Below are 11866 nucleotides of genomic sequence, written 5' to 3' on the forward strand. Positions count from 1 at the left end.
GTGTCATGGTAGACATTCATAAGATCATACAGCATAAAGGGATGAATCCTGCAGTGCATTGTTCGGATTACAAATTATATGTAAACCAATTTTTCTGGATCCATGTGTGGACATGCATCATTTTTAGCCTCGCTAGAAGTCGGACCACCACTTCGCTCCAAACTGAAACATCTCAACAACTATAAAATGGATTGTTATTACATTGTTTACAGACTCTACCGATCCTTTGACTTTAACTGTAGCACCGTCATGAGTCTGATATTTGTGGGTTTTATATTGAAATGTCTCAACAACTTGGTTGGATTGGACACACATTGATGTTTTCTTCAGGATGAATCAAACATAACTGTGGTGACCCCTTTATTATTTATCTAATGCCATCATTAGGTCACATTTAAATGTAGCCAATACATGCAACACTAAAGACATCCCCCTTAGCTTCTGCTATACTTTGTATTTAGTGCTCATTAAACCTGCTAAACCTCATCTAAACCTAAATTGCATGATAATTATTGACGTTTTAGCTCAACTAATTACAGATACAGTGCAGTCACAGAGCTGCGAGCGTGGCGGTGGACTCATCTTGTTTACATTTTGGCCTTTGACATATATTTGTGCACTTTTTTCCGCTAAGTCTATTTCTGTCTTTTGTCTGGCCAACAAGTTCCAAGGTCGTGTTTTAGATGACCTAGTGCCCAAGATGTCTGTGTTACACATTCCTGCTCCACTTAGATGTTACCGGACAGATACAGTAAAGGATACTATAGGATATTACTGTGCTGCAGAGTACTACAGCTAAAGTAGATTTAACATATTTAGTACAATTCTGATGTAACTGGAAAAGATATTGATAGTGTTGCTCTAAAGGAATCAGCCCAATATGGCAATCCTTTTCATAGAAATGCTATAAATAACGGGTGAATGTCAGGGTAACGACAGAAAGAAATGTGACGCAGTCCTCTCAGAAAAAAGGAGTCACTGAGATAACACCGGATTACTTATCTTTCTAGACGATATATATGATAATGAGTGACTGCTGATGTCAGATGGAGTGGGCTCACTCAATAACATGATCGTTTCTATTAAGAATGACACTCGAACAAGGCGTAAGCATATCTTTTCATTTCATTTCATTTATTTTACAGCCTGTTGCATTCAAAAGGTGCAGGTTCTTTGAATACAGTGCAATGTAGAACAGCAAGTAAACATGACAGGTTACAATATAAAAGCACAGCACCATTTGCCACTGTACAACAGTGTCACGTGATTTCACTTGATACATTCCTGAAAAAATATAGGTTGTTTACTCCCAGCCTGAAAATGTGCAGCACTGTGCATTTGTTTGACTTCAGTTGACATAATAACTCTTCTACATTCTCACAAAGGTCAAAGTGTTTGTGCTTTTACATTAAAAACAAATTACACATAGACTACGTAATGCCACTTCAGTTCAAAAATGTTTTATTTAGTACAAATACAGTGACCTGGGTTGATAGAATACACTGTAGTTTGAGTTCCAACCCTAAGATCGGTTGAATGTAGGATACAAAAGGTAAACACCACAACACGTGACGGCATCAGTCCACACTAAGTGATAATGACAAGGAATGGAAGCTGTTAAAATTAAAGAGTTAAGTCATAATTCATTCATCTTTTTTCCTGGTATCTGAAGAGTTTCTCTGAGCAGACATCTTTCTGTCTCCAACTTGCTCCTGTGCGTTTTGCAGATACATTGAGCCGTTTTTGCTTTAGGACTTCATCAATCAATGGCATGTGATGAGAATACTGTTCAATTGAGAAAATCTGTCATCTTTCATGTCTTATTGAGAGATAATTCTACTCCACCTTCACAGCTGTGGGAGCATCAGCAGCTTTTTGTTTAGTGGGAGTATTTCTGCCCTCTGGCTCAGTCTTCCTGGGCAGTCTGGGGCTGCCGGCAGCTTTCCGGCCGGTCTGGGGGCTGGAGGAGCCAGCGGCCATTTTGCGTTGAAGTAACGGGCTCCTGGAGCCTTTGGGCTTCGTTGGCGTCAATAAAGAGTCCATGACCTTTAGTGACCTCAGGCTGAGCAGACCACAGAAGTAGTTACACTGGTGCTGGGAGACAAACTGCTCGAACACTTTGGGATTCCCTTCGACAGACAGACCTTGATGCCTGCAGTGACGCACAACAGAACCAAATGTTACAGTCGTGATCATTTTAAAAGTAAATTACCTGTAAATGAGGTTTTTACAGCATCACAGCAAAAACACAAATATACTGACCCCGTTGATTTGACTGAAATTCCAACATTGGTGATCTTGGTGTCAACACCTGCGAAACAACAGCACGCAATTACTTTTCTGTTGTTCAGTAACACATTTAAATGGGACAAACATGCACTGTCCATTGCCACCAGATTAACTACAGCAATACAATTAAATGAGGTAGGAACATAAAAAAAAACACAAGTTGTGTTCTCATCTTCTAACAGTCCATAACAAATCCTGTGTAAGGTGTAAAAACACACATGCCTCTTTGAGAAGGTAACATTTTAAGATCATCACAAAATGATTTTCCCTCACTAGTTATGGTAAGGTGTGTAATCCGTCATTGTATTTTAAGCCTCACATGCTCACTACCTCTTCAGATCAATACGCTACTGATTGTGGTGAGTGTTTGCTGTGTTGTGCGATGAACCAGGAGGTGAACACAGAAGGTGGCATCAGCTCCACAGCATTGTGCTTCCCGAAGCGTCATCATCTTCTTAAATACTTTAGCCACACATTTGGGGGAAACTTCAACTAGCCTTGTTAAATGCAAGTGTCAGCCTACCTTCTAGCCGAGTGATTAGCAGATTGCCATTGGTCCACTGAAAGATCCAGTGCTGCAGGGCACAACACTTCAGCGCCGCCTCAGAGCCAGACCTCGTGTCTACTCTGCCTGTATGATCCAGGACAGAGTATTTCTGATAGACTCCTGTCAGATCAGCCTCCACTGTGGCATACGGGACAGTGTTTGCTGGTCGGTACATCAGGTACACCGGAAGCACCCTGTTTGACAAAGATTGTCATGATGTGAATGAGTTTGAGGCTTAATGGTCCGTGGTACTGTATATAACACTCCATAGGATGTTAACGTTGGACGAGGAGTCGACTGATCGTACTCACTCCAGAGAGGGGCCAAAGTTTTCAATCACTCTTGCCTCTGCAGAGAAGATTTTGCAGTATTCACGAGCCAAGTTCTGAATTTTAGACTCCTGTATCCAGAACATTGGAGAACAGCCAGTGAAGATAAGCTCAAAGTACATCAGTGTATTTATTTAATCTTTATTTGATTCGTGCCTCAGTAATCCTAAGTGGGTGGCAAGAAGACACCTGACTCATTCCCTTTAACACTGGATGTGTTAGTTTACTAAATCAAAACTCTTCTTACATACCTGCTTGACAATGTCCAGGTTCCGGTCTATGAGGCAGCTTTCTGCTTTGCCTCCATAGGCGATGGGGTTGCGCACTTTAATGATACATGTGTTTCCAGATTCGAACACAGGCTCCAGACCATAGATGACTTTTGCCCTCCAGACTTTATGAGAACAGCCATCACCAATATGAGATTCCTGCATCATTACACGGCCAAAGAATTTATTGCCCCAGACGCCAGAATCAGCCACGCCCTTGCTGAATATCATGGGTGTCATTTCGATTTCTTCACCAACTGCACACAGAAGAAGGTAAGAAAGGCAGTCAGAAAAGCATTTGGGCTCTGACGCAGGAAAAGCATGGTTGAAACATGTAATGTATCATCTTACCACCAAGGTCCTCACGGAGGGACATTCCAGCCAAGACTGCAACACAGCGAGAGAGAGAGATTAGAGACATGTTGCGGGCCAGTGATGAAAGGTAAAATGTTTATTTTATGCCAAATGTAAAGTAGAAGAGCACCTACCATCTGCACTAAGAAGACAGTCCGTCGAGTCGGTCCCATATTCATTTGTGATTGTGCAGCCGTAAACACCGGAGTCTATGCTTGATGCCTGAACGATGGCAAGATTGACCTGAGTTTCATCCCCTGCACTGAGAAACAAACAGATAACAAAAGCCATTTTACTCGCTAAGTCCTTATTTCAAAGGAAGTAATACATTTCTAAAAGACTATTCAGATTTACTTATTTTAAATGGAGGATTCGAATTGAATCAACTTTAAATCATCACACATGAAACACAACACAGCATACACAGTGAAATGTAGACTCTTTAACGCATCATAGTATTAGGAGTAGTGGGCAGCTCATATATAAACAGCACATGAGGAGCAGTGTGGGGATCAGGTGCCTGGAGGCAAATTGGCAGCTCTCCAGGTACCAGTCCGTTCTCTGTATTTGGTCCATTCGGGGACTTGAACCGGCAACCTTCCAGTTCCCAAGTCAAGTCCCTCGACTGAGCTGCTGCCGGATTGAGAAGAAGAAAAACAGCCTTTTTGTCCACTTCCGGGTGCTGAAGTTGCAAGTTAATTGTAAGGCTGCAGTTTGCATCTTGCTTCTTTTTTCATAACCTTTGGGCATTCACACATACTTGTGATTTTAGATATCTGCACAGCTGAAGGTCATTTATTAGAAGACCGTCGGACCGTCACTCCTCTCAGACCATATGAACTGAGACAGCTGTGGTTTTATGTCAGCACCCGCATCCTCCGTTCACATACGTGATTGATATTTGCATCTCAGGCTTAAAACATGATTCATAGCTCCAGGGATATAATTATTTCTAGAGTACTTGGTGTTGTTTTTGTGTTCACAGTCGCAAAAAATGGAAAGTTGACAGCGTGAAAAGCTCGTTCTCATTCCACAACGGACACAGAACAACTATCCCAAGTGTACTAGAGACTGGCTTTAACTGATCATTTGCCTAATCCACATGTGCTTTCTCGTGGCCCCTTTGTGAAACACTGAAGCATTTTATCTACGAACTGCATATACCAGCAATAAAACTAAATAAAAAGCCCCACCGCACAGGCAACACGATGCAGGTCTTTGATGTGAAGTGAAGACTTCATCCAAAGTAATCCTGATAGAGTTTCAGTAATCCCATTATATGAACCAGTATACTGTAGATTACATTACTGTTGTTGGAAAGCCTCAGCCTGATTCTCGCCTGATAACAAATCACTGCAAGTGTGCCTCACATTGCATAACAAATAGAAACGCAACAAGGTTTAATACGCAAAGCACATCTGGCACTAATGAAGAGCTCAGCTCACTTAAAGAGAGCGGTGCCATGAGGCCCCCCATCAGTGACCTCTACCTAGGTATCAAAATCACCAACCACCATTTCCATGAACAAGAACCCGTGTGTGAGCAGAACTCAGAGAGGATGTTAGTGGGTTTTCCATAGAATTTTGGGATTTATGAATAAAAATTATTTTACAGGTCATTTCGCTTTTTAATCCGAGCGACTTTTAACTTAACTAAAGTACAGGGACCGTCTCCCTGGAGCAACTCAGGGTTAAGTGCGCTCTCGTAAGGAATGCATTGCTCAACATTTTACAGTAAAGCTTTCTTTCAAAAAGATTTCCGAAGAGATATTCCTTTTTTAACTTCCCTAAAACAAATACTGGACACAAGACATGCCTAGTTTTTTGTGAATTAATTTGATTCTGTATATGAGAGGTCCCCACATCATTTGTTTTTCAATGACCACTCTTTTCCCCCTTTCCATGACTCTAGTAGTTTTATTGTAAGGAACTATAGAGCGTTATAGGCACCTACAGAGGGCTACACTTTACTAGCTGCACACGCCAACGTGCATCATGGATACTAGTTCGTTTCAAAGTCACATCAAAGAACCATATCTTGCGTAACGTAGGCAATGTTTTGGGGATTTGATTAACAATTTTTTCAAACAATAGTCAAATAATATATTTTCAACATTTTCTGTTTGATTCCAAAAAAACATTTCCAGGCCTGGAAAGTTTCTCCATTGATCTGACCATGGGAACCCGTTGTATAGCAGAATAAACTTGTACAGGTCCTCGACCGTATAGATCAGCATTGCAAGAAATTAGACCAAGAGCTCAAATAACCATAGTGGATGGTAACGCGATTCATATTAATATCATTCATATTCAGTCATAAAACTTCACACATCTTTTTTTTTTTTTAAGACAATGATTGAACAGGAAATAAACAAGACGTAATTTAATCTTGATGATGCCGTTCACATTCTGAGGATTACCAATAAAGATCGATTTTCAAACTAATCTAGTCGAGTCCCCTCACAAAAATATTTTTTTTGTTTAAAAAGCAGCTTGGATTTTTCAAATGTAAACACCTATCCCATTTCCTACATAAAATGTTCAAACAAATGGTACAAAAAAGCCAGTTGGGTTTTGACAAAATCTAACTTTAATTCTGTTTGAAAGTCATGACTGAGGTTTTTTCCTGGACGTAGTTTATCCTTCGCGAGTCCTGACGTTTGGGGTAAACTCACTCCCGATGGACAACCCGAAGAGACCCCCGCAGGAAGAACAGCATCCTGCAGGAGACCATTTAACACATTAAGGCTCATGCTTGAACACACAAAGTGTCAACTGGGCATGTTTTGCATTGAGGTCGACCAACTTACTTTAACGTGGGTAATCGTTCATGTAATGGGTGACAATTCCAATGTATGGCCCAAACTGGAGATGAACAAGACATTTTATTAATGCATAATATGTCCAGTTGTTGCTTCCTTCCACCTTCCAGCTTTTCCTATTACATAATTCACATAAAGGTTTGGGATGACCCAGCGCTATGTAAACGAGTGTTGGAGTCATTAAAAAGAACAGCTCTTGCATACAAGTGATGGTGGCTGAGCTCCTTGAGTTTCGGTTTGACTTGAATAAACACTGCAGCTCCTGCAGAGCAAAAGTAAAGTTCGGCGCTGAAGGCAGTCCCTCTCCTTGGCCCCCGTGTGCGTGTGGAAGCATGAAACGGTTTAATCCCCTGTTTGGTATATTAACTTCTGAAAATAAATCAAGCCCTCCATTTACTGTCTCGACCTCACTTTCCCAAGATGGCGGCCGCCTACACACAGTTTTAAGCTATTTTTAAAATAAATGTGTGTGAGCAAAAGGGGGTGAACCCCGAAGATCTTCACACTCTTTTGCATCACTTTCAATGATCATCATGAAACACCCCAACACACTGCTCTGTGGCGTAACATGAACAGAAAAAAGGACAATTCAACGCAAAACATTTCTAGTACAGTCAACTAAAGAGGTCATTATCGTGACAGCCCTAGTTCTGTATTAAACATCTGCTCAAACATACATTTAAGTGTTCACTGCATCCTAATACCTGGAGGAGCAAGGGATGCATTTAATGTGCCTATTCGCTCAGCACTGATAGTAACTGTGTGTGGAGTGCAATTAATATTTCATGCGTGCCTGCTGTTAGCAGTTTTTGTTTGCCTCAGGGTGAGTAGGGATCTATTGTCCAGGTCTTTCCACGATTTAAATCATGCCGACCACATCTGGTCAAAAGTTAAAGGTGGGTGTTTTTTTTTTGTCGGTACCATAACAACCAGATTGTGTTATTGAGTTGCAGACGACAGACTCACTACGTTAGTCCCTCCCAGCATTAATTCTCCTCTTTGATAATCGTGACAGCACATCCCTCTCTCGTACATGTGGGGCCGATGAAGAGAACGCATTGTCTAATTCCTACCTTCTTCAATATAAATTAAACTGGCAAAGGAATAATAGAACAACCTAATATCCCCGAATCTAAAAACATCAAGAAATGTGAATTGCTACTTTGTCATATGACCTTCTGCTCATTTTGTAACCCAACCAAAGACAAAAGGGCCTCGACTCCATTACTTTGTACAAGTGTTGCTTTTTTGCGCCCTAAAGAATAGGCAAACATTTAATGGTATCTCGTCAATAAGACTATCAATGGAATAAAGTATTTCCATGCTGGAACTAAAACCATCTCACTGAGACTGTGGGCCTCTCCTGTAGAGCAGAATAGGTGAAGCGATCCGCCCATTTGTGGTCTAGATATCTGTATTGTTATAATAGTATCCAAAGTGCTTACTACCCTCGAGCTCGTCCCACCACATCTTTTTTCTCCAGCAGTGTTGGCCCTGCTGTACAGTCCTCGTGTCATCCACTGCGTTTTGTCCCCTTTGGTCAAGAACTTAAAGTCTCCATTTTCCCTGTGGACAAAGTACAGCGTGAGTTAGATCCCAACGTCCACCCCGAGTCTTTCCCGACACATCTGTGTCTGGATGAGGGTGCAATATCACGAGCATTTCTTTTGCAATACTATGAAGATGGCATGTTTCGGTTTGATACACAGACATGGGACTTCAGTGATACGGAAAGTACAACTTTTCATGGACACAGCACTATAAAATGTGTATTCATACTTTTCATGGATCTTTAGAACTCTGTGTACTATTGGGATCTCTCTGCTCTGTCTCTGCCCTTCTATCCGGAAGACGACAATCCTCCACTCGATGGTATCCTCTATACCCTACCCGGTTGGTCAGAAACATCAGGTCTCCTCTATGGAACGCTGGCTCCATACCCCACTGAATGAATGGTAGACGCACATCACAGTCAGTTCCATTTAATAATATGATTTTCACTCTTGATAAATATCATACATACATTATCCAACAGCTAGTGCAGCGAGTCGTTCTTTTAAGAGTCCAAAACAACTAAATGTTTACAAGTGGATTTGTTTTTTTTTCATTTGAAAACAACAGAGCACAAGAGGTATTAGAATACTTTCCCCACTGACTCTCAACATTACATGAACCAGTTAGGACTAAAAAGCCAACTGCATCAGTACAATCCCGCCAATCAGAGGTTGAACTGGTATGATCAACAGGTCAGCAACAGTCAGCAGCTGATTCAACTGCGTACGGTTTTACCCCGTTCACACAGATTAACGTGTAACTAAGCACAGGCAATGCATGAGAGGACTAATCCACACACAGCTAACAACATTACTTTACACACACTTTCACAAATCAGAAAGCTTTGAATACTAGCAGAAGGATCCTACTTTTCATACCCATACAGGATCATGGGTGAAACGTCTTCATATTATTTCTAGGTTTGGGTTAAGGTCGTTAAGGGTATTCTTTGTCTAGTGAAGAATTGTCCCCAGTTTACTTGCAGCGTGTTGAACTTAAATGCTGGCGCGTAAACCTGGAAGATGAACAAATGAATTTGGACAGAAAGTCGAGTTTACTTTTCACACATGGGGCTGTTTGGTGACCCATCTTTTCAAGAATAAAAATAATTTTGTAAATTCTGTGGCAACGAGACATAAACAACTCACAACAAGATTGTTGTCGCTTTAACTCCGTTAGTTCAGTCCCCATGGTGGGGAGAATGTTACCCTGTGACTGCTTAAAGATGCTTAAAAGTAACACCTGGTGAAATTAACCTGGAAGAAAACAAAAAAGGATCCAAGCAGTGACTGACACTTCCCCAATGAACAGTATAGCGCTATTAGCTTTGTATAGGCGTCAATTCTTAATCACAGCATCGATTATAATTATGTGTTATAGCAAAGTGTTTTTGGCAAGACGTGGTCCCATTTTGTTGTCGAGTTAACCTCCGACCGCTAAATTAAGAGCAGTGTTTGCAATCTATCTTCAGCCATAGACCTCCCTCCCACGAAACAACTTAACGGAGACAGAGTAGACGTAAGGCACAACTTTTCTTTTCTTTATACAGGTTTTATGCATATTTCTGTGCGTTTACTTTCCCTAAAAGTAGATTTTGAAAAATCTCCTTATGAAATCATAACCTCGTATCAGGATCGCATCTTATCAACCTAAAATTAATGACCAATACACAGCCCTACTTATAAAATGTGCCGTGGGTACCATACTTTAATGGTCTGCTTCTGTGCTAACAAGCCCCTCAATCTCTCTTCGTGTATCCAATATAATTTACCGCGGTCGTGAGAAAATGTGAACCCCCCCCAAAACTAAATGTTAAACAACCAACTGTTTGAGGCACAAATGTGGCTGGCCTATTAAAAATAAATAATACAGTTTGAACTGTTGTTTATTCTGTGCCATTTTTAAATATTCAAGCTGAACCCCCAAACCTGAAGTTTATTTATTCGCACAACACTAACTCATCAGCAAGATGCTTGTAATGCCAAGTAAAGTCATAACAGATACGAATCCCAACACATATGACTAATTTACCTGAGAACACAACAATTGACTCTCTCACTGCGGTGACCACCATCAGTCCTTCCAGATCATCAGCGCAGAGGAAACTATCTACCAAATTTAGCACCTGGGAATAGAGCTGCAAACAAAAAACAAAAACATATTACAATTTACATTTCTAATAATAACTCTTCAAAAACAAGTGTGCTGTTAACCCTAACTAATCAATAACCCATGTCAGTAGAACCAACTTAGTTAACCTCAACTCTTGGGTTTCTCCACCATATGGTCGCCTAACAAACTGAAGTCAGTGGTGATTCACTGGTTTTTTAGCTAACGTGCCATGAATAGTGGAGGTAAATGAGGAATTGTGGCTAGCTACAACTGAGTCAGGAAGACTGTAAACAAGGTTACATGTGTATTTTATTGCCCGCATATAAAAGGGGACATTGTGTTGGATCACACGACCGCATAAAACAATTTACTTTCTATGTTGCTAACAAGTGACGACAGGCACAGCGTTAAAATAAGCGTTGGCGGCTAGTTAACGTTAGCTCATAGGTCTCCACCATACAAAGACAACGGTCGTAACATCAGTGAAAACTATGTTTCCGGTACATACCTGCCGCTTATTCATGCGACGAACATCGTCGAGAAAGTCTAAAGATAACATTTTTTGCAATACTACTGGTAGAAAAAGCAACCTAACACATTACAAACGTTTAAAGTAACGAGCATATGGATGCACGGACAAGCGCTGAAAACTTGCATTCCGACTCTTCTTCGGTGCGCGCAACCGAAGTCCCCCCTCGTACGCGTCGCCTGGTTGAGAGTGTCAGTTTATGATACGAGGGGAGCAAGACACTGAAACAAACTGTTGTGGCTGGAATCTGTTTTTGTTCAGGCAGTTTTTTGCAGAAGTTTAAGACAGCCAAGGGGCGATATTATATTAAATAGATATTATGGTTAAATTTGTCTCGGGGAAATTGCTTGCAGGCATTTTGCAGTTACAACGTGTGAACAGTACAAAGTTATAGTGCTAATATAAAATCTAATGCAAATGTATACATACAATGGCCCATGGACGGATTTGAGAGAAAGGGGCCACCCCTCCAGACCACAGATGCAAAGAGACTTTTGTTTCCTTCTTTTTTGCTGTCTTGTGGTTTTTTGTGTGTCCCTTTTGGTTGTTTAGCGTCTCTTTGTGTTTCATTTTTGTCCTATTTGTGACACAACAAGAAATGAGTTAGAAATGACTTCAAGCGAGGCAGATGACCCCTAACCTGTTTGGGTCTCTGTTCACCCTTCCCCCCTGTGCAGTATGCCTGTTCGTAACCTTCCATGCCCATGCCAAACAGTATGGATAGAAAACACAACAGGTTAATGATAGGGTTAGGTATAGGTGGTTTTCATGTCGATACTCTTGTATACCTGGGATGGTTGCGACAGCCCACTCTTTCGCAAGAAAGATTACATGCGCCAGCTCCTTACTGACATTTCACACAGCTGTGTGAAATGTGCAGGTTTTACAGCCAAATCTACTTTTCAGTATGTTTGGACCAGTCCCTATACTGACGTTACATATCCTTTGTCCATGTTTTAAAAAAATATATATTGAGTTCCTTAAAAAGAATTATGTCAAGCTTTGCTAAAACATTTCACAATACAAACAAGTACCTTTTTCTTTTTTTATTGTGATTCACCT

General features: G+C 40.9%; 1 protein-coding gene across 1 annotated transcript; it reads right to left on the reverse strand.

Annotated features, from left to right (window-relative positions):
- Positions 1 to 1444: 1444 nt before the first annotated feature.
- Positions 1445 to 4079, reverse strand: LOC115004119 (alpha-protein kinase 3-like). The gene is made up of 7 exons (XM_029426071.1): positions 3923 to 4079; positions 3786 to 3821; positions 3417 to 3691; positions 3148 to 3236; positions 2813 to 3030; positions 2263 to 2311; positions 1445 to 2152 (listed from the first exon to the last, which is right to left on the reverse strand). Exons 1-7 carry the CDS (start codon positions 4077 to 4079, stop codon positions 1837 to 1839), a joined length of 1140 nt encoding a protein of 379 aa, XP_029281931.1. The 3' UTR covers positions 1445 to 1836.
- Positions 4080 to 11866: the final 7787 nt, after the last annotated feature.

This window comes from Cottoperca gobio, chromosome 3 (assembly GCF_900634415.1).
Source record: "Cottoperca gobio chromosome 3, fCotGob3.1, whole genome shotgun sequence".
NCBI lineage: Eukaryota > Metazoa > Chordata > Actinopteri > Perciformes > Bovichtidae > Cottoperca > Cottoperca gobio.

Bases quoted from the DNA above. Each gene is read 5' to 3' on its own strand.
- LOC115004119 (XM_029426071.1), bottom strand. From the start codon at position 4,079: ATGGCTTTTGTTATCTGTTTGTTTCTCAGTGCAGGGGATGAAACTCAG. The intron at 3,237-3,416 runs GTATGTAAGAAG...TTCTGGATACAG, and splicing joins ACCTGGACATTGTCAAGCAG to GAGTCTAAAATTCAGAACTT. The intron at 2,153-2,262 runs GTCAGTATATTT...GCGTCACTGCAG, and splicing joins ATTTCAGTCAAATCAACGGG to GCATCAAGGTCTGTCTGTCG.